The sequence below is a fragment of the Sinohyriopsis cumingii genome, unplaced genomic scaffold (genome assembly GCF_028554795.1).
Source record: "Sinohyriopsis cumingii isolate HCF-2022 unplaced genomic scaffold, ASM2855479v2 utg001838l, whole genome shotgun sequence".
Lineage (NCBI taxonomy): Eukaryota > Metazoa > Mollusca > Bivalvia > Unionida > Unionidae > Sinohyriopsis > Sinohyriopsis cumingii.
This window is the reverse complement of record NW_028316069.1, coordinates 1-22,222: the sequence shown is the minus strand read 5'-3', so window position 1 is coordinate 22,222 and position 22,222 is coordinate 1. Positions and strand designations below refer to the sequence as shown.

General features: G+C 34.2%; 1 protein-coding gene across 1 annotated transcript in view; it reads left to right on the top strand.

Moving 5' to 3' along the window:
• Nucleotides 1-18,318, top strand: part of LOC149771452 (protein mono-ADP-ribosyltransferase PARP14-like) — a gene marked incomplete at its 3' end in the record, with an annotated part of 155,359 nt that extends 137,041 nt beyond the window's left edge. The window contains exons 18-19 of the mRNA XM_089948430.1: nt 15,523-15,702; nt 18,118-18,318. Of these exons, the coding sequence (XP_089804556.1) occupies nt 15,523-15,702; nt 18,118-18,318 (381 nt within the window). The remainder of the gene's footprint in view (nt 1-15,522; nt 15,703-18,117) is intronic.
• Nucleotides 18,319-22,222: the final 3,904 nt, after the last annotated feature.

Genomic DNA, 22,222 nt, shown 5'->3' with positions numbered 1-22,222 from the left:
TAGTGGCCTGGACTGTGGAGATGTGGTAATAGTCTATTGATATATCACAATAATATGATTCAAAATGTCCTTTTCTGTATTAACTGTAATTCCAGATCAATGTTTTAATCCAAGAATAGTATTTAACACTTTGTAATTCTAGTGAATAATAATTTGAATAAATGATTCCACCCAATTAAAAACTGAACACAACAATAAGACTGATTCTGCTGAAGATGTTATGGCAAGAATGAGTAATTCTTCAAGTAAACAAGATTATATATCCCTCTACTTGACTTAGGTCACATTTACCATTTTCTGAAAATACTCTGTCAGCATAATGAAATTTTCCATGCTGGAAATTTCTAAGGTAATCTGTAACTCAAATTCAGGTAAACATTTTTACCATTAATATGATCTGAATATTTCATCCACAATCAGAGAAAATTTTAGCTATATATTCTGTTGTTTACAAAATAAATGGCACTGGTCAGGTAAACCATTAACTTGATTTTGGACATTAATATGATCTGAATATTTAATCCACAAATTGTACATAAAATTTTAGCTATATATTCTGTTGTTTACAAAATAAATGGCACTGGTTAGGTACACCATTAACTTGATTTTGGACATTAATATGACCTGAATATTTAATCCACAATCGTACAGAAAATTTTAGCTATTTATTCTGTTGTTTACAAAATAAATTGCACTGGTCAGGTACACCATTAACTTGATTTTGGACCAGGTCAAGTACAGATTATAAATATACATACCATACAATCATTGAAAGAAATCCAACAAACAATACAAATTTAATATACATAACATTAAAATAACTGTACTTACAATACATCTCATTATTTGATTTCAGTTTATTATTTCAAGTTAATGATTTCTTATTCTCAGTGATTAGAGTATTTCTGTAATTCTGGCATTTATAATACCTTCTTAGTGCCCTTATCACTGTAAGCTTAGCTCACCATTTGGCTTGTTTGTATATGCAGTTGTTTTGTTCTCTTTAATTACAAGCAACAATGGACAGTACTGGATCTCTGGCATGTAAAAAGTTTAAGCTGTCTGACAATAATCACCCAAGGTGTCATTCTGAACATACATATCAGATTTGTGCTCATAGGGTTAATGCTTTTGGCCTAACAGCTCTTCTGGACTAGCAGAGGATCAAAAAGTGGTCATCAAAGGATGTGGATGCCATTAACCTTGCTACAAATGCAATAGCAATAGCAAACTTCTTATAGAAGTCATCACAGAATAAAACGTCCTGTCATTTTTTGCCACAATGGACCATAATAATAATAATAATGAGGACTTTGTATAGCACCTAATCTTTAGAAGCTCTAAGCGCTTTACAACATTAGACAACACCTATAAGATAAAAGAACATATATAATGATATGATTACAAACACAAACACCATGAAATTAAAAAACATGCTGAGAATATTTCAGGTAGGAAACACTATTAGGTCTTTAAGTTTGTTCTTGCAGTCAAAATAAGTGAGTTTTGAGAGCACTCTTGAATGTGATCACTGTGTCTTTGTGTCTAAGTTCAGTGGGCAATTCATTCCACGTTGCTGAGCCCTGGTATGCAAAAGAACGCTGTCCATACGACTTTGTTTTCATAGTGAGAATAATGAGTATACGATTATCACAAGAGGAGCATAAGTATCTTGCTGGTGTGTACACATGGGTGAGGTCGGATAGGTATGTTGGACTGGAGTCTGTCAGTGAAATGTAGCACAGAGAACACATTTTGTGTTTGATTCTGGATCGAATGGATAGCCAGTGTAGGGTACAGAGCAGCAGGGAGGTATGCTCTGATCGTAGTACTCTAAGTATGATCCGAGCAGCTGTGTTTTGAAGTTTTTGGAGTAGATATTGAGATGAACAAGACAGAATTGAGTTACAATAGTCAAGTCTTGAAAGTACTAATGAACACACAAGTGTTTTAGTGGCATCAACTGAAAGATATTTGCAAATGGAGCTGATGTGTCTCAGCTCAAGATATGCAGCCTTGCATATGTTCATGACATGTTGGTGCAGTGTGAGAGTACTGTCCAGAGTAACACCTAGGTTTCATACTGATTGTGTGAATTTAATGTTGGCGTTGCTGATATTTATAGTTTGAGGTAAAGGATGTAAATGAGAAAGTCTTTGTGTTGTGATCAGAATGGCCTCAATTTTATCATCATTTATTGCAGCTTGTTACATGTCATCCATGATTTCACATCAGAAATGCACCTCTCTACACCTTGGATGGTAGCATCAACTTCATTTGGGTGGCTAGATTTGTATATTTTGGTGTCATCAGCGTACAATTGGTGAGACACTGGATGATGATCTATGACACTTGAGAGCAGCTGAGTGTATAGAATAAAGAGAACGGGTCCAAGAACAGACCCCTGTGGAACACCACAACATACATCAACTGGGCTGGAGTGTATTCCATTTGCAGACACAATTTGTGTCCTGTTGACCAAGTAGGACTTGAACCACAGTAAGGCTGTATCATGAATGCCAAATACGTGCTGGAGATGGTGAAGTAATATATCATGGTCTGTTGTGTCAAATGCTGCAGACAAATCAAGAAGGGTGAGGACTGTAATCTTTCTGCTATCCAAAGCAGAATGTCATTAACTGCTTTTAGAAGAGTAGTTTCAGTACTGTGGCAACTGCAATATGCAGATTGTACATTGCTAAAAAGACTGTTTGAATTCAGATGAGATACAAGCTGGGATAGAACAACCTTTTCTAAGATTTTTGATATGAATGATAGATTAGAAACTGGGCGGTAGTTCTTTAAATCGTTATGGTCTAGTGCTGGTTTCTTTAGCAGAGGCTTTACAATGGCAGTTTTGAAAAATGATGGGAATTTCCCTGATGAGAGAGAGGTATTAATAACATCAGTTAGTGAAGGCAATACTGGATCTAAGCACTCAAGCAGCAGTGATGTTGGAATTGGATCAAGTTCAGATGACTTTGGTGCACTCTTCATCAGGATTGTACGTATGAAATCCATAGAGACAGGTTGAAATGCTGCTAATGGTTGCCACTCAAATTCTGTATCCCAACTGTATGGTGATGATGAGTCAATTGAAATTGTGATGTTAAGCTTATCTCTAATGGTTTGTACTTTGTCTCAGAAGAAATTTGCAAACATGTCATCATCATTCATTTTACCACCACAATTTCTGCTGGTTATGACAGCACTGTACAGACAACATAGTCAGTGTATGGTGGCCTACATGGACCTGTCTTGGACGAGCGAACTATACATGTACACCCCGGTACTGGCTGTGATGATCTAACCTTTGATAGCATCTACTTGACCATAACATTTTCAATGATTGTTTTCACCAACATTACCACAAAGTTAGAAAACAACTTTAATGAGCTGAAAAAGTTCTGCAGCAGCAAAATCTCTAAGGAGATATGTTTCTTTATCCCACCTGTATCAAAAACCTTTGTTAAAAATTGTCTCAGTGAACTTGATACCAAGAAAGCTACAGGACTTGATCAAATTGGTCCACGACTCATTAAATCTTCTGCCTCTCCTATTGTAGATAGCATAACATTCGTAATAAATTTAAGTATTGCAACCTCATCTGTCCCCAAAATATGGAAAACTACAAAAGTAACTCCTATTCACAAATCTGGTTCTAAAGATGATGCTAATAACTACTGACCAATCTCAATACTACCAAACTTGTCAAAATTGATTGAAAAACATGTCCATGACTCATTCATGTGATATTTAACCAAACACTCACTATTACACCCTAATCAATTAGGTTTTAGATAGAAACATTCCTGTGAGACTGCCTTGTTCTCCCTAACTGATAAATGGCTTCAAGCACTTGACCAAGGTAGAATATTAGGATCTGTATTTGTAGATTTCAGGAAATCTTTTGACATGGTGGATCATGAAATCCTTTTGAAGAAACTGAAAATCTACCAATGTGATGAAAGAAAAGTTAGATGGTTTACTTCTTACTTAAGTGAGAGAACACAAAATGTTTACATAAATAATGTTCTTTCTAAACCTGGAACAATTAGATATGGAGGCTTAATTCTAGGTCCATTACTATTTATTTTATTTATTAATGACCTACCACTTTTACTAAGAGACTCAATATCATCTACAGATCTCTATGCAGATGACACAACATTGTCAGACATCCAAAACACAAAGCATGAACTCGAAATTTCTTTACAGAATGCCCTAAACAAACAGTTAAACTAGAGCACATGCAACAGCATGGTGGTAAATACTGGTAAAACTGAAATATTACTCAGCTCAACACAGCAAAAAAGGACAAATCTTGATAGTGATGAACTATGTCTGACATGGAAGGACAAAAATTTGCAAATGGTCTGTCATGATAGACTACTTGGTGTTTTGATAGATAATAACCTATCATGGACTGAACATATCAAACATATCAGTAAAAAAGTCAATTCAAGTTTATGGCTTCTCAGTAAGATAAGACATTTTCTTCCTGAAAGGCACAGAAAACTGTTTTATAACAGTTACATACAACCCTATTTAGACTACTGTAATACAGTAGGGGGTGTTTCAGATGATAAAAACATAGCAAAGCTGGCACATCTTCAGTAAAGAGCATTAGGGCTAATATCAATCCAGAAAGAAAGCAAGGAAAATTTAGCTGGTAAGTGAAAAATATTACCTAGTAAAGACCAAATCTATTTGAGAAAAGCCAAATTAATGTACAGGATATCCCATAATAGTGCTCCTGAATATTTACAATCACTATTCCAGTATAGACTACCTGGTAATACTCCCCACCTGCGATCCATGTCTACCAAACAGTATAAAATTCCCAAACCAAATAAGGAGTTATTTAAAAAAAGTTTCCAATACTCTGGAACTCTGCTCTGGAATAGTATTCCAGTTGAGATTCGAAATGCCCACTCTATTTCCTTCTTCCAAACCCAATATATCCAGTGGCTTCAGAGATGCAGCTAAAATAAATAAATTCCTTTGTATGAGGGCCTCAAGGAAGATTAATTCTTAGCTAATTGTGTTACCCTCTTTAAATAAGGTCATTATTATTATTATTATTATTATTATTATTTCAGCAAGGCTCAAATCTCATCAAATCCAGTTATGCCATTATCTTGACTTTTGTGCAGTGTATAGTTATTGGTATTCCTGACATTGTCTTGGACCAAACATGTAGGCAGTGGCCAACAGAAGTCATGCCACTTTCAGCTCATGCTTTGTCATCGGCACACAGGTTAACCTGAACCACATTTTGTGATCAAGCCTTAAATGATAACCAGTACAAGACCTATTTAGATAAAATAGACTGGCACCAGACTGTTCCATTACTGGTTCTGGCTAGATCACTACCCAATATGGTTATGGTGACTTCTCTGGTACCCATTGCAAACTTTGATGATGCTCAAAGGCATTGCTTGAAGATTATGGTTTCTCAATATGGATGGACTCCTAGCCTTGTTTACCATCTCTAACTGTCTTCTTTCCCATCTAGTCTTTGCTTAAGAACATTCTTTGTTGCATCACACTTGACATGGACCATGTGATCATAAGACCTTTTCTGTCTTCTTGATTCAGTGATGCCCAAGGAAAACTCGGGTTTCCATGCGTCAGTTAACAAAAGTTTTTGTCTTCTGCATCCCAAGATTCCTGTTCTGTTCTGCTTCATTAGTGATCACCTGTATCTGTAGAATTCCTTAACCAAGCAGGACTGGCAGTCATTCAGACAGTTTATGCAGTCTGGTCAAGTCATTGGTATCTTGTACAACTTTAATAGCAGTAATATTTTGCCAGCTATAGTAATCAGTCCAAGGATATTATTCCCTCCTCTGATTAGTAATTGGAGGTCTAGGATAAAAAGAACTTGATCCCGATCTGAAACTTCAGGCCACATCTGACAATTAGAATATCATCCATCTTTTCCTTAGTACTTTGTGCCCTTCTGCATGTTTCTGTTGGACACTCAACGTTTTATTATTTAAGTCTTGTGCCATTTCTACTGTCAGTCATATACCTTTTTGTGTTGTATTTATTTTATCTCCCTGATTCTTGCTTTCTCATTGTGTATCTATGTCCCATTTCAATGAGATTGACAGTTTAAGTAGCCACTGATGACGCTGCTTCTTGTCTTTCAACCCTGAATTAATAACTGTTGTTAGGGGGGTTTTCCACCCATTTGTTCTGGTTTATTGTTTTATTTCGTGTATTCAATAATGCTTTATGGTGTAGGTCATAATCCTGTACAGAAATTTCTCATGGATTCCATATGGAATACTTCAGAAATCTGTATGGAAGAGATATGGGCTGAAAAACTTATGGAATCAGACAATTTATTCCATATCAGTTACATAAGTACTTCACGGCAAGTGAAAATTCCATGTAGAATAAAGTTGCAACTTTAATCCATAAGCACTTTTTTCCATATGGAAAGCAGGCTCATGTATTATTGCATCATGGAAAATACTGTCTGAAGAATTAATAACCTAAAATATCTGATTCAAGTAGAAATATTGGTGTGAGTTAAAGTACATGTATATGTCAGTGTAGCTGATGTGGAAGGATGAATATATACTCATATAAATTTGAAGAAACACGTGCATGTCAGTTTTCTTTAATTTATTTCCACAGATGTTTAAAAACAGACAAAGACATGACCAAAAAAGTAGAGAAAATGTAAACATGATCAGAAAATTAATATCTGGTAGTACAAGCATAGATGAATCTTTGGACTTAGAAAATTTGGTGCAAGGTGGAATTTGGGCTTGATCTGATGTTTACTCTGAAAAATAATTTGTTTGGCTTCCTATTAAAATATGCTCTACAAAAATCATACCCTAGTGAAAATGTGACAGAAATTTCAGCAAAATCACAGTGAACATTTTTTGACATTCACTCAAATGTCCTTTTTCACTAAAATTATGGTATTTTAGGAGATTTTACCAAAATTTCTGAAAATATCATTGAAAGTTTGTCATTGAAATTTCACTGACTCTGCCAACATTTCTGAAAATATCAGTGGGAATTTGTGATTGAAATATCAGTGACATTTCAATAAAAAACATCAGTAAGATATAATAAAATTTATTCTTTGTTTCTTCTACAATTTGAATGATTTTCAGCAGCATTTATATTTCCTGTTTCTGATAGCTGTAATTTTATTGTTTATTTTGGGCACAATAACTTCTTTCCAAATCTTTCCTTATTATATTTCTTTTTCAGATTTTGTTGTTCTTGTTGTTGTTGTATTTTTGTTTAACTTAAACTGGATTTAACTGCCCTCAAACAATTTTTCTTGTTTTCCGTTTTAAATCAGAAGTTCGTTTTTCTCCTGACCTGAATCTGATTTTCCTCGATACTGACTCTTTTTTTTAAATATCATCTCCAAAACGTTTTTTAACTAATGCTCTATCTGGTCCCATTCGACAACGAGCTTTCTAAAAAGTATTTGTTCCATTTATTATTTAAAAGATGATCGCTGTAAAGAGCTTTCTGATTGGTCAAAATTTTATACTTGCCCAATGAATCCTTGCATAACGAAAACTGATAGGAATGAGCATGCTTGCTAAACATGGTGATTCAGATTTTTTGCGAGATCGAATAACCATTTGAAAAATGTGCAGCAATGAGAATAGCTTGAAAGCAAAGTCGATGGGAACGTAATTGGTCAATCTGTATGAAAACTGAACACCAGGACTAGCATTTTGCTTTTTTGTGCCATAAGAGCTTTACAGTAGCGGCTAATGGGCTAAATAGGACAAGGAATTGAACCAGGATGATTTTGAAGTTATATAACTCAAAACTAATTAACTTCAAGAATGAATTTAAGGAGGGACAACATATAGATCACTGGTGGGAATTGTTGCCAAATACCCATGTCTATCAAAGATAGTCATATCTTTGTGGAATTTTCTTGGCCCACACGTAGAATCATCTTTCAATATCATGAGGTATTATTGTGTATATCATCAAAATATTCTAGGTGTGTTAGAATTAGTGTAAAATCAGAGTAATTATATCATGATAAACATTTGTCATAGCTGCTTATGGAACAAGGACTAATTCAAGAAACCAAAACAGCATCATAGTTTGTACATTAATCAAAAATCAGGTCTGCAGGACAAGTGACATGAGGCAGGTTCCTAGCATTTCTTCTTTTCATAATCAATGTCCCAAACGGATGCTTTTCTGTAATTTTGCATTATTTTCACAGTTGAATTTTTCAATGCAGACTAATATTTTATATTTTATATATGTTTGTGTGTTCACAGATGCCTGTGCACATGTTCCAGGCTTGATACTTTGATTTGTAAAATCAATTATTTTGTGTCAAGCCAGATTCTTAACATCATATTGTATGTATTGTACATAACAGATAGAAGGCCTCATGGTAGGTTAGTTCTGTAACTAACTGAGTTACCTTCTCAAAATTAAGTCATTATTATTATTATTATTAACTCCCATATCTCTTGCCTTGGATGTCATATAATTACAACATCTGTATATTTGTTTTCATGCACACTTAATATCACCTTGGTTAATAAAGTCCTGTTTAATTCATATCCATTATTAATTTGAAACCTTCTAAAATGTCTGAAAAACTACTGAAACTTCAGTAAAATACTATATAATGATCAAAATTTTAGTGAAATCTCGAAAGTTTTAGTCAAATTTTTTTGAAACCTCACAATTATCTCAGTGAAATTTTAGTGAGATCTCACCACAATTTCAGTGAAAGTTTTGGTTGAAATATTTGTGAAATCTCACAAAACCTTTCAGTAAAATGAAAAAGACTTAAGTGATGCCATCATGGATTAGGTTTTGTATGCAAGAAAGAAAATGAGGACAACAAAAACCTAAATGTTATTTGATAATATCTGTCAAAATAATCCATTTTAAAAATTATTGTGAATATTTATTGTTGATTCCCAATAATGACTAAGAATCAGTTTAATAGAAATCTGAAACAGATATTTTATGGTTTAGGCAGAAAGCGCTTAAAAACCCATCTGAAATCCGCTTTAAGTATGCCTGGGAAATTTCATATGGGATGGACTATTACCAAATTCCATATGAACTATTTACAAATTCCATATGAACTATTTACAAATTCTATATGGACTATTTACAAATTCCATATGGATTATTGCCAAATTCCATATCCAATCAATGTGGACAATTTTGTAAGGGATAGTGGTCATAAAGAATGGGACACACACCTCACCCGCTTAGTAAGCACCGTGTATATGGAGTGGTTGTCCAGTTGGTTATCTTTGGCTCAGTGAAGTTAGGGGCATTGGTGGAAAGTCACCAGACCTATAGGGCCAGGAAGAAGGGACCTGCTTCTCTGTCTTCATAAGTGGAATACTACCTCCAGTCCCAGGAGGGGTCTCCAGCACTTCCTAATTAAGGGAAGTCATACCCATGCTATGGGGAATGGAAGCTGCTGGCTTCCACTAGAGGGAGGTCACTGACATGTGCTAGGAATAATGTCAACTGCTGCAAGGGAGGGATCCTTTGCCTTTTCTGGTGTAGGGAAGTTGCCAACACCCAATTGCAACTCCTGCCATCCTGACATAAGAGAAGCACATTAGTTCTCTCCCTTTGATAGGCCTGGATTTAAATCAAGGAGATATGATATTTGTTTAAGTTGAATTCTACAAATAGAGATTCACTAGTTTCTTTTGCATCTATTTCTGGCATGTGCAACCTATAGTATGTTAGCTTCATCTGGTCTCTGACTTACTTCTATCCAATTACATTTACATCATATAGGTATATTTAATAATAGCTTTAAGGCCAGCACCTTAGAGGAAGTTACAAATGCCTCATGCTTTTATGGTTTCTGTTTTAGAATTTACCTTTTAATCATCACTATATAGACATTGTTATATTGACATGCTGTTAAAACCTATACATACATACACATGCTGAACAGAAATGGCACTCATCTGACCTCTGATATGGCTTCATAGTGGCCATCTCAAATATCTTGTTATAATTACTCCTTTTGCACAAATGGTGGCATTTACATGGGATTTTCACTAAAACACTTTTTGGCTAGAAACTGGTGCAGATATAACCACAAGATCTGCTCCTGTGTGGTTCAGGGTTAAAGAACATATGAAAAAACTTGTACTGCACTTACACTCATCTTATGAACATTTTAAGTTGAATATGTAGCATATCTGTGTTACTAAATCTGGTATGGAGCAGTTTCAAGAATGCCAGAGATAGTTCCAATATCAGCAGTTAAAAAGACTGAAAGGACAGAGAAAATGGACTTGTGATTGATTCAGTCAAGTTTTTTCACTTAATAGAACATCAGTCCCTTCATGGACCTTTATTCATTTTCTATCTAAGTAAAAGGTATATTTAACAACAAAAAAAGGTTTCTTGTGTTAGAGTGACTTGTTAGTCTATAAGTCACATTACCTTATACAGTACATAGTGGTGGTAGAGAGAGGATGGAGAAGATTAAGAAAACAACCTCTACCATCTCTCCACACACCCTGACAGAGCTGCTGCGGCGGCTTGCGGAAAATTGCTCTGCATACACGCTTTCTCAGAGTAGTTGTAGAAGACCACCATGGAGTAGACATGGTCTCTATCAAATGAGCGTGGCTTCCTGTGTATGACCCCTGCAAGTATGCTCTTTAGAGGTTGAGAGAGAGGGAGTGAGAGAGAGATGCTGATTTATGTACATCATTATCAGATAATTATACAATTTCCTAGTTTTAATAAAGTCTATTTAATAGATATAATGCCAAATGAAATTTTAGATAATACTAATGTGGCCGCAGTGCCCTGCAAAATGTACTAATACTACTGTACTTTTCATTTACAAAACGCTGATTAACACCTTTTGCAAGAAGTTGATGCTTTTACTTTATTCAAAGAAATCTTAACAAACTTATGCACAGACTTGACAAGACATCGTCGATCTTCTCTTGAACAGTGTAAAGTTATGCTACTGTTTAAACATTAAAGATAATCCTCTGAGGTACATTTATGTACATTTAAAATTCCCAATGTCAACCACTTATGTTAAAAAAATAAAAATAAAAAACAAAACAAAAAACCACAACAACAACACTGAATTTACACTACAATGTAAACCACGTGTTTAGTCTTGAAAGTAATGACCCAGTCCCAAGGCTGAATATACATGTACATAGCTGTGAACTTCAGTTCTGACTGCATTTATACTGCAAGGGACTGGTCAGTTAATTTATGGTTCTTTCCATCAGGGGCATTTTTTAAATTCTTTCATGCATCACAAGATAAAATTGTTTCAAAAGATATAACCCTTTGAAAACTTGAATTCCTCTCCCTAATAAAGAATTACTGTAGCTTGAGTGGATGTTGTACAGAAATAAAGATAGTGACCATTGTTAACTCTGTTATAAAACTAGCATCAGAACACAATGTCAATTTCAGCGTGGGACAGGTGCATTTCTAACATGAAGCCATTTGACTTTGCGTGTTGTAGTTTGCAGCTCGAAAAATGTTTTCATCATTAACAATTGAAGTTTAGTAATTGTTTCTAATTAATCTGACCTCAGCATATTGTTGAAATGATTAACAGTGTGGAAAATTGTCAAGTCTTAAATGTTCAACAAATTTAAGGTATTCTGCCTGGTTGTATCAACATGTCCTATTATTTGATCTTTCTTGTTAGGAAAATATAAAAACAAAATTTTTATCGTGGTAGAAAAGCAAACAAAACTAACCAGTGATATAGAAATGATGGTTCAGGAACCTAATCATAATATAGATTTAAGACGTTTAATTATTGCAGTGCAGTTTCTTACTTGTGACTGTTGGAGCATTTGGCTATTGAGACAAAATAGAAAATGTGGGCATGTGAGAAAGCTTGCCAGTAGCTTCTCGTGGGTCGGTGGTTCTTTCTGGGGTTTTCCGGGTTCTTCCTCCACCATTAATACTGGCCGCCATGTATAGCCTATCGTGTGCTGAAAAATGGCGTTAAACCCCACAACAACAACAACAACGAAATAGAAAATTAAATAAAACATGGAAACCAATTTCTTTCAATAGCATTTAGCTGATTTCTTTATTTGGTATGCTGTTTTGCAGCTAAAATTGACTCAGTGAAAGACATGGAATTGATTCCTCATCTATCTTTCTTCATAAAATGATAGGTGTCAAATTTACCTTTCTCTAACATGGCTTTACGGAAATAAAAGATCTATAAGTAGCTGTAATACCATGTTTGGTCTCTACATGCATCTCAAATTGGCTTAGTGTTTTTTTTTCTACTGCTTATTACAGAGTCATCTAATTAACACTGAAACAAAAACTTTAGAAAGTGCTAATGGACAGTTGGCACAATGAATCTTATGTGTTTAAAAATCTCTCAATACTAATGTTATTGGAATGTACAGATGCATTCATTTCTTTATTTCTATTGCACTCTGCAGTGAAAAGAATGATAACAAACAATATACGTCAAACAGTTTACAACAAATTCGCATTCATTTTTGATGTGGAACAATATTGCACAGGCTCCATTAATTACCCCATCCACGAGCATGACCTAATAAGGTCAAGTGGGGGGGGGGGCAAAAGTTAAAAATGGCCCCAAAGCAAATGTCTGTGTGTCTATTTACTCGAAGCATGCTTAATAACCAATGAACAAGCACAAGAATAAAACGATAGTCAAATTTTAGGTGATAAGTGACTGTACATTTGTGTTTGTTTTTTGTTTTTTCAAAGGTAGGGGCCCTGACAAGTTCTCAGTAATATTTCATATTATTTCTTCTGACACCCAATCACAGGATTATAGAGGTGTGATGTGAACATTAGAATTTGTATTAAAAGAAACCATACCTTTCCGTTTCTTATTTGAAATAAATGTATCTTGTGTTCAGTGTAATAACAACAAAAAATATCCTGGTCAGAAAGAACAATCTAGCCCATTAAATTAAATGGCCAGTCCCTTGCAGTACATGTTTAGTTAAAATTGAACGTGTATATTCAACCTTGTGACTGGATCATCACATGATTTGTACATTCAGAATTTGCTCATTTTTTAAAAACAAAAGTGGTTATTTGGAATTTAATTGTCTAAACCTTAGGGTGCGTAAGTTGGTTCAGATTTCATTGAATAAGGTAAAAGTGTAAACATATTGCAAAATAAGTCAAACAACCTTCTCTAAATGTTCAAAATAGACTAGATATGTTTCAGTTCTTTTTTTAAAATAGAAATTAAGATCACTTGATTCATGAAATGGTATCTGATTGTAAATCACACATGACATTTTGGTCTTTCCTTGGATGGTCATCATCCATCGACTATTCAAATTTCAGTCTGTAAAACTATCGACTGCACCATAATTTGAGCAACATGTATTACATGCAACTTGGCAAATCATTTGCATGATAGAAATTGCACCTTTCACAAGCTGAAATTGACATCTTCTGGTGACAACATTTTATAAGAGTGTTTACATTGGTCACTGCCTTGATTTCTGCTGAACATCCACTAAAGTCAAGTCCATATAACTTTCCAAACAAAGAGGAGGGACTCAGTAAGTGCTTGAAAACTATTGTCTTATTCTAATTTGTGGTATAAAAAAGAACACACTGTCATTTACTAGCTTTTCTTGAAATAAACTTATCTTGTAATGAATCTAATTTTTTTTTAAAAAATACCAAAGCTGGAAAAAATAATTTAGCTCCATACAGTTAAAGGGCCAGTCCCAAATGGTACAGGTTTATTCAGAATTGAACTAGTTTGTAGTTGTTTACATGTATATTCAAAATCTCGTAACAGGGCCATTACTGTTTAAGGACTGAACACATGGTTCACATTTAAGTGTAAATTTAGTATTTTCTTTTTTGTTGTTTGTGTTTTTAAGCAGAAGCTGTTGCTCTCTGGAATTTAATTGTCCATACCTCAGAGGATTACTTGTCATATTTAAACAGTAGGACAAATTAACACTGTTCAAGAGAAACTCAACAAGGTAGGCCTCACATCAAGTCAGATTTCTAATGTTAAAAAAAAACAAACAAGAATTTTCAAATTAATTTCTATTGTCCATATATATGTGATTGAAATAAAGATCTCTGATTGGCAAAAAGGTATTTGAATGTGAATGTGAATTACTCATGATGCGTCGGTCTTTTCATGGGTGATCTGCATTGATTGGCTGTATGTATGTATGTGATTTAATGGAATGTAATCTATAACTGGCCAATCATATAATACTGATTAAAATTAAGTTTTTGATTTTAAATAAAAAACAGAAAGGAAAATAGTCACAAACAGGGTCAACATTTCATTGTCATTATCACTTTAGACTGAATTTATTTTCTGAATCATGATTAATTTTTATAATGTCTACTTGAGACTATCAAAATTTTCATAGTGGAAAATCGATATAATTATTAATTACACTCTAGTTTAATTGATGAAGATATCCAAATTTTTATAGTATGACATCTTTCTAAAACCTGTTGATAAATTCATACACATAAGAATTAAAACTATAGCAAAAATTGAAAAGTGCATATTTCTGTATTTTTATTTCAATTTATCCCAATAAATGCCTTGAAATGTCTTCACTGATGCTAACTATTACAGATTTTTGTATGTACTCTGTCTGATATCTTGGTTGGACTTGTTTTGGCATAGATGACTCCCGAGTTTTTTATTTGCCAAATGAACTTGTCCACATGAAATGTTGGACAGTACACACACATGTATTATTATTATTATTATTATTTATTGTTGTTATTATTGTTATTGTTATTATTATTACTATTGTTTTTCTAAAAAAAGAAAGCACAGTAAGAACATGAATGAATGAGTTTAAGATTCATAGGGTGTGAATTTGACTACATGGTAAAATGTATTTCTTCTTGATAGAGATATTATGGATTATAATTTATATCACTGTTGGTTCCAAGAAGTTCATAGTAAATTTGTTTAACATACCTGACATGAGAGTTAAGTCATTTATTTATAAGGGTGGTCAGTTTATAATAAAATGATTACCTTGTATTCATTTTCTTTCAGACATCTCTAGAACTTAGTACATATAAATATCAAACCAAATAAATATTGGCATTAAAACATTTTAAAAAATTCCGATAGCATGCATTCTGCATAAAGCTCAGATTTTATCCAGTATGGGATAATTTCACTTTAATCTTTCTGCAAATGTTGTACTCTTTCATTATTTTCTCTTCTTTAAGTATCTGGTGATGACTTTCTGTCAGTTTTCTATATTGGTTATTAACACACCGGGAGATGGAATCGGTGCTATTTTTTGAAACAATATACAGAACTGAAAGCATAAAAGACCCAAATTTGCTGACATATTTTGAAATGGCAGATCTGAATCTACTTTATTCAGAGTTGGATGCCAATTGTACATGAGTTTAATGGATATGTTTTTTATTTCACAACTGTGATATTGATACCTGTCCTGTGTTTTTTGAAAGCGAGAATTTTTTCTGTGTTTTTTTGCTCCCTAGGAAAAGAAATGAAGAAGAAAGGCTTTGTTGTCACCCCTGGATTCGGACTGTTATGCAGCTATATAATCCATGTTAATGTACGTAATAAGCAGTATGGGTGGAAAGAAATAATCTTGAAATGTCTTGAAGCAGCGGTAAAGAGGAAACTGCGGAGTATTGCCTTTCCTGCCCTTGGCACAGGTTTGATCACAAAAATTATTTGATTCGTCCTGTACCTAAAACTCTTTTTCACTGTAATTTTTTACCAAATCTTGAAGCAATATTTACTTTTATTTGGTGAGGATGGACCATCATAAAATTTCACTGAGCATTTCAAGTAATGTAGATATACTAAGAAAGTAAAAATGCAGCCTCCTGATTGGTCTGAAAATGTTCTTTTAAGTTTTAACATTTGCATTTCATTCATTTTCTGAGTCACTATTTCTTACGGAGTCATAATTTGGTATGTAAGTTATATGCTAAGCCATTATTTCTCTACAGTATTACTTGTAAAGTCAGATAAATTATTTAGATGCATCATCCTTAGTAATACACCTTGCATAGAAAATTAAATTGCTATGACCCTTTTTGCAAGGTTTTAGTTAACATTTGCATTTAGCTTAGTTTCTCAAGGTTAGGGTTTGCGTTTAGATTATTTTTATAAAATGCCATGAAAAGCTTATGCAGAGGCAGTGGTCTATTGTCTTTTCATTGTCTCTGTTATTTCTGCTCATTGTAAACTACAGGGATGATTGCTACGAAACTTAACACACACAAGTTTTGTTGTTCCTAAAGTGTGCCTCTTGAACATCAAATATGGCAGCTGTGTTGACCATCTTGAAAATCTTACTGTCATCATTCATACTGAATGGTTGGTCACATCAGCATGGGGTATTCACTACAAGACTTCTTTTGAAGTCTTATTAGACCTAAATTAAACTGGTGTCATTCAGTAATTGGCCACTGCATTGGCTATTGTGAGAATCTTATTGCTGCTTCTCCTAAATGGATAGTCAAATTACATGGGGTTTTCAATAAGAGACTTGTTATGTAGTTGGCATGAAATAAAAGTAGTGCCAATCAGATGACTCCCAAGCTCTTTATTTGCCAAATGAACTTGTCCACATGAAAAGTAGTGCCAATCAGACCTCCAATATGACTGCTTTGGTAGCCATCTTGAAAATGTTTTTACTTGTATTTCTTATTATAGATGGTCATAAGAACATGGGGTTTTCATTAAAATATTTTCATGTCTAATAGTTGATCCTTAATGAAAATAGTGCTGATCAGGCCTTGAAATCGAAAGAAAATATTGCTGTGGCTACTTTTCCAGCATCTATAGTCAGAGTGAAATGGGTTTTTCACAAAAAAAATTTCTTATGATATGTGGTTGGTCCTCATAAATAAAGTTTCATAGGACACCCTCTATCAAAAGGCAATGCTTCCCTAGCAGCCCTGTGGCTTCCTGAGCAGTCTGAGTTTGAAACCCTAGTTGCAACTTCTCTTGAATTGCTGATCCTATTTCAAGGAAACTTGATAGGAACAATACTTAGTAAATGTTGTGTCAAAAGTTTTGATACTAGCATAGATGACTTTTTATCTCAATATAGATAACATGATACATTTTCAGGACATTACAGTGATTTTTCAATTGTTTACACATTTATGAAATCTTTGGACTTAAATTTTTTCACAAAAACCTTATTAGCATTATTAAGTTATAGCCACTTGAGCTAGACAGATTAAATTTGTTAGATGTATTGATAGATGTATTTGTATTCATGTTTAGATGATCTGATTAGATTCTCAGGTCATTAGAGCAATGTTTCCTTTTTTTTAAAAACTTTTTAGACTTCAAACTGCCTCAGGTCCATTTTGAATTGAACCCAACCTCTGTTGCAGAACTAGGTTTGATTTTGAAATTTGTAAGGTTTAAAGGGATTTTTAAAAATCTCAAATAGATTGTATCTGAGTCAGGTAAATACTTTCAAAGACTAGAGGTGGGTTACGGTATTCATAATAGACCAGAGGCAGAGAATAGTATCTTTTTTTGGACGAAAACATTGTTAGCAAAATAATGCAGAAATTTATTAGGAGACACATTAATATAAATATGTAGGTGACTTGAGTATATTTCTATCCTATTATAATGTTGAAATTTTAACATCTAAAAAACTTTTTAGACAAAAGACTCATTGGTATAATAAAGCCAAACCCACCTGAGGAAGACAAATGAAATGAATAGACATGTTTAAAAGAAGATGTAGAGGGTCTTGTTAGATTTTTTAGTTCTTAAAGCAATTTTTCAGTTTTTAAAAATTAATCAGACTTTGAATTTTTCTCTTCAGCATACATGTTTTACAAACACTGATCAATATTTAGTGAAAATTAATTTGTATGATTTTGCGGAAACTACCAAACGATTTTTGAAAAATGTTTTAGATTTTTGAACTTTTAAGATGTGCAATAAGACTTTGACCTCTAAGTTACCTCTGGAACCTTTAAAGTTTAAAATATTTTATTGTCAAATGATCAAATGTCAGAGTTTTGGACATCAATCAAAGACCAAAGTATGTTGCAAAATAATGAAAGATTTTAAAAAAATTTACTTAATAGGTCATGTTAGAGAAAATCCAGAAGAAATTGGAAAAGCATTATTTGAAGCCACCTGTGAAATCATTCAAGCTGGTAACAGCAACCTTCAGGAAATCCAGATGGTTGTATTTCAGTCAGAGATGGTATCAAAGATTGAAGAAGGAATAAAGTCTGCACAAGAGTCTATTCCAAAAACATCAAACTGGTTGGAAAACATCAAAGGTACTCAGTGTTATTTGTGGCAATTGGTTGCACTATAAGATACCAAGGTATAGTACTACAATATAGATAGAATGATGGAGATGTTGGTAGATAACAGAATGCATCTTTTGAGTACATGTATGATATAAGTATGCAAATACAACTTGCCATTTTTTTTCACTAGTCATGTGGTCACTCCAGCTAATTGTCAACATTATCCATAGTGATATACTGGTATTTATTGATTACCATTTAAAAGTACAATTATTGCCTAAAGAGCACTCCTTGCTTCAGAATTTGAACAAAATGGTGCTTTTTAACAACAATTGTCCAAAATATATCACTATGTTTTGTCACACCTACAATAGCAACATTTTTTCAGTAACGGCATGGCTTTCTTCCTCAATGTTCCCATTTTGTGTTAAAGGTTTTGCAAATCAGACTACATTGTCGATACATTATGGCACTGGAGGCAGGTACAACACTGTATTCTGTAGAACTGTATATAGTTAGATCTCCAGCAGGAAACTCCTGCTTGATGGATGATTGTACTACAGACTCTTCTAAACATAAAAAGCATTTGTCATTGAAGGATTAAATAAAACTTATAAAAAGAGTTGTGTGAATAAAGATTAAAGGGTTTTAGTGCTGTATAGGGGAAGAGACAGAAACTTACAGCTACCATTGGTTGTTAATTTTCTTGTAATCTGCCAAACATGTTAAGTTATTTCAAATAATCTAATATTGCACTTAACACATTAACCCCTGAGCCAAACAGTTAGGCAGCCCCTACAGCATACACCACTCCCTCGATAACTCGCGCAAATCGGGGTCCAGAAACATCGACCGCACTATAAGTGAGGCGCGAGTTATCGAGGGACCTATAAAATAAGCCCAAAACCAATAAAGTGATTGACGACATAACGGAGAAATAAGGGGGGGGGGGTTTGGCAGATTATTCTGTTGAATACTCAATTTATAATCGTTCTGAGATTAAATGTTAATAAATATCTCTTCATAACGGTGTACTTTATTATTTCCTCATAGGACAACATTAATTTCAGGATAAATTACAGTATATTGAGGCGATCATCGAAAACATTATTCCACGTGGTTTCCGTTCACTTAACATGTGTACCACTTCACACATTGTGTACTACGTCACTAATTTTTATGTTGAATTGCATACATTCTAGTTTTATTGTTTGATCCAAATTAGAGGTTTTTTTATATACAAAAGATAGACTCTTTTCGAGAAACAGTGTCAATCGAACGATAGAAAGATAAATATTTTTAAATGTGATAGAAGTAAAACGGAAAACAAAAAAAACAAGGGTTAATCAGTATAGATGTATTTAATTGGTCTACAAATTTAAAACAACGTAAATTTGAACAAGTTAATACTTGCCGTTTGTGCCACGCTTGACAAATATCAATTCACTTTTTGAAAAAATCAGTTATTTTTTTGTGTGTGTTACTCCTTGGTTTCTCTGCTGCCGAGCAAAATCCCTCAGATTTCTCAACTGCATGAGCTTTACGTAGTCAACATTTTGGGTCTCCAGCCACCTTATGGCAATATCAAAATATTTGATTGCTTCCTGTGCAGAGGGCCCACCCCCACGGGTGCAACATCTGCGTCTGCATCACTTTCAACACTTGTGTTACTCCAGTTAGAATCGTCTTCTGCTGCAAATTTGTTCGCTATAGAAATAATTATAGTTTCATCTGACATGTATTCGGCTGTGGGGCAATCATTGTCAGCACAAATCCACTCCTCCATATCAAGAGAAACGCCCGTCTCAGGACCATGAGTCTGTACGAATTTCTCCCAAACAGCCTCGGCATTAATGACATCAGTTTCACTGAAACATTTGAAGTCACTATCATCGTCGTTGTCTCTGGTTACTGTTTTGCTTTACGTCAAAGGCAGCTCCAAGACCCTTAATCCAGCACCCGAGGTCTTTTGTAATCGATTTTTTTTTTTAATGCAACAAACACTTCCCCAAGTTGTTGATCAAAACAAAGCCGGTATGTACATGTAATTAGGTTCTCACAGAAGTACTCACGGGTTTCGATGTGACGGTTGATTGACTCTTTTCATGTTTTCAATGAACATAATATGTTGTGATTATAATGTTTACACTGAAACAGAATTAAAGGATTAGAATGTGACTTTCACACAGGAAGACGTTTAACTGGTGTTTATTTCATTCTCTGTTGCCACCTGTTAGCATTTACCAAAGTTTTCATTGATAGCTATTTCACCAGACTGTTTATTCACAGTATACTGACAACTATTTATCATAAAAACTTACATAATATATGATATCTTTAAACAGAGGTCTCGCTAGGATTTTAAAACTGGGTCTTTCTGCCTCTGAAGTCGATCACTAAATATCAGTACATTTTCTCACTCGGCCGCTAGTCAAAGCCTTTGAACTAGCCGCCTAGCTCTTGCATCATGTTCTTTTTTTTTTTAATGTACTCTTATAAAATGGCAAGAGTACATCAAAGAGCCTTTCAGCCACTGAATTCTGTCATTGTAAATATCAGCACAGTTAACTGATCAACACATTTTCCCACAAAGCAGGTGGCTGAAACAGGACCGGCAAATCTTTGAATTTTTCCGCGCACCTATTACATGCGTATGGAGGACTCCCGCCTCAGTGATTTTCTGCATCCCAGATCAAAAATTGGCATCCAAATATGCATAATTATGCGTTTTCGAGATCTCTGAAATTAATTCTTCTTTAGAACCTGCAAATTTCAAAATATGGATTACATTTTTACGGGCATTAATCACCATTTGCGATGATAAAACGAGCAATGTATCAAGGTTTAATTTATCAATTCTTATCGTAATTTTTTCATGTTCAGCATATTTTAAAGACATTTTAAATACATTTTCTCTGGAAAAAATCGGGAGCCAAGACGGACACCGCGTTATAAGTGGGATCGCGAGTTATCCAGGCGCGAGTTATCGAGGGAGCATTGTACTTGCAGAGCTCACCTAGAGCAGTGTTAGCCTTATTAGTGCCTATATCCCTGAGACTTGCTGAGAGTACTTGGCTTGCAGATTTTTATAGAGGGGGCTACTTGCAATAAATTTGTTGATATTTTATTTGTATTCATTTAATTAAGCTGAAATTTGGCATAGCAATTCTCAAAAGAATTACATTTTGGTATAAATTTCATGTTACATGCAAAAATAAAACTCATGCATAAAGGTGAAAACAAATGATGTACTTACCAGTTTGCTTCTCTTGCCATGAATAATCCATAAAATCCATTATAAATTCACACAGAATTATTAACACCATCAACACATGAAATAATTATATTTTATGTGTACAGAAATTCCACTTGTCATCTCTCTTGTAAACTTAACATCCTGTGAATACTGAACAAAGATGGGCATATTTTCCTTGCTCTTTGCTTACCTTTCTCACTGAAAATTTAAAAACTAACAAAACACTTAACAAACCTTGAATTACAAACACTCATGCTAGCAAAATTTATTTCCCAAACATTTATTTAACAATTCTTCAAAAGAACAAAAAACTCAAAAATATTTATTTTATCATGGTCTAAATCGATTTTTGGCCCTGGTGCTGGTCCTGTGTATGGCCTCTTGTCAGTGTGTGTTTTATCATTTATGATCCATCGATCAGCTCTTCTTTCATTTTCTTCTTCTTCTCCATCCTCTTCACAATTCTCATTCTCATCACTACCGCTGTTATCTCCAGTAGCTATTTCGATGTCACTATCAATCTCGAGCAGCAGGGAGGGTGAACAGCCTCTAATTGACTCACACTTGAATTGCAAAAACAAGCCTTCCTGAAAATCGCCAAAACATTCGCAAAAAGAAAGGATCACGGTGGTGACTGGGGGGCTGAGACAGTGCCCTTGTTGCTGCTACTATCCA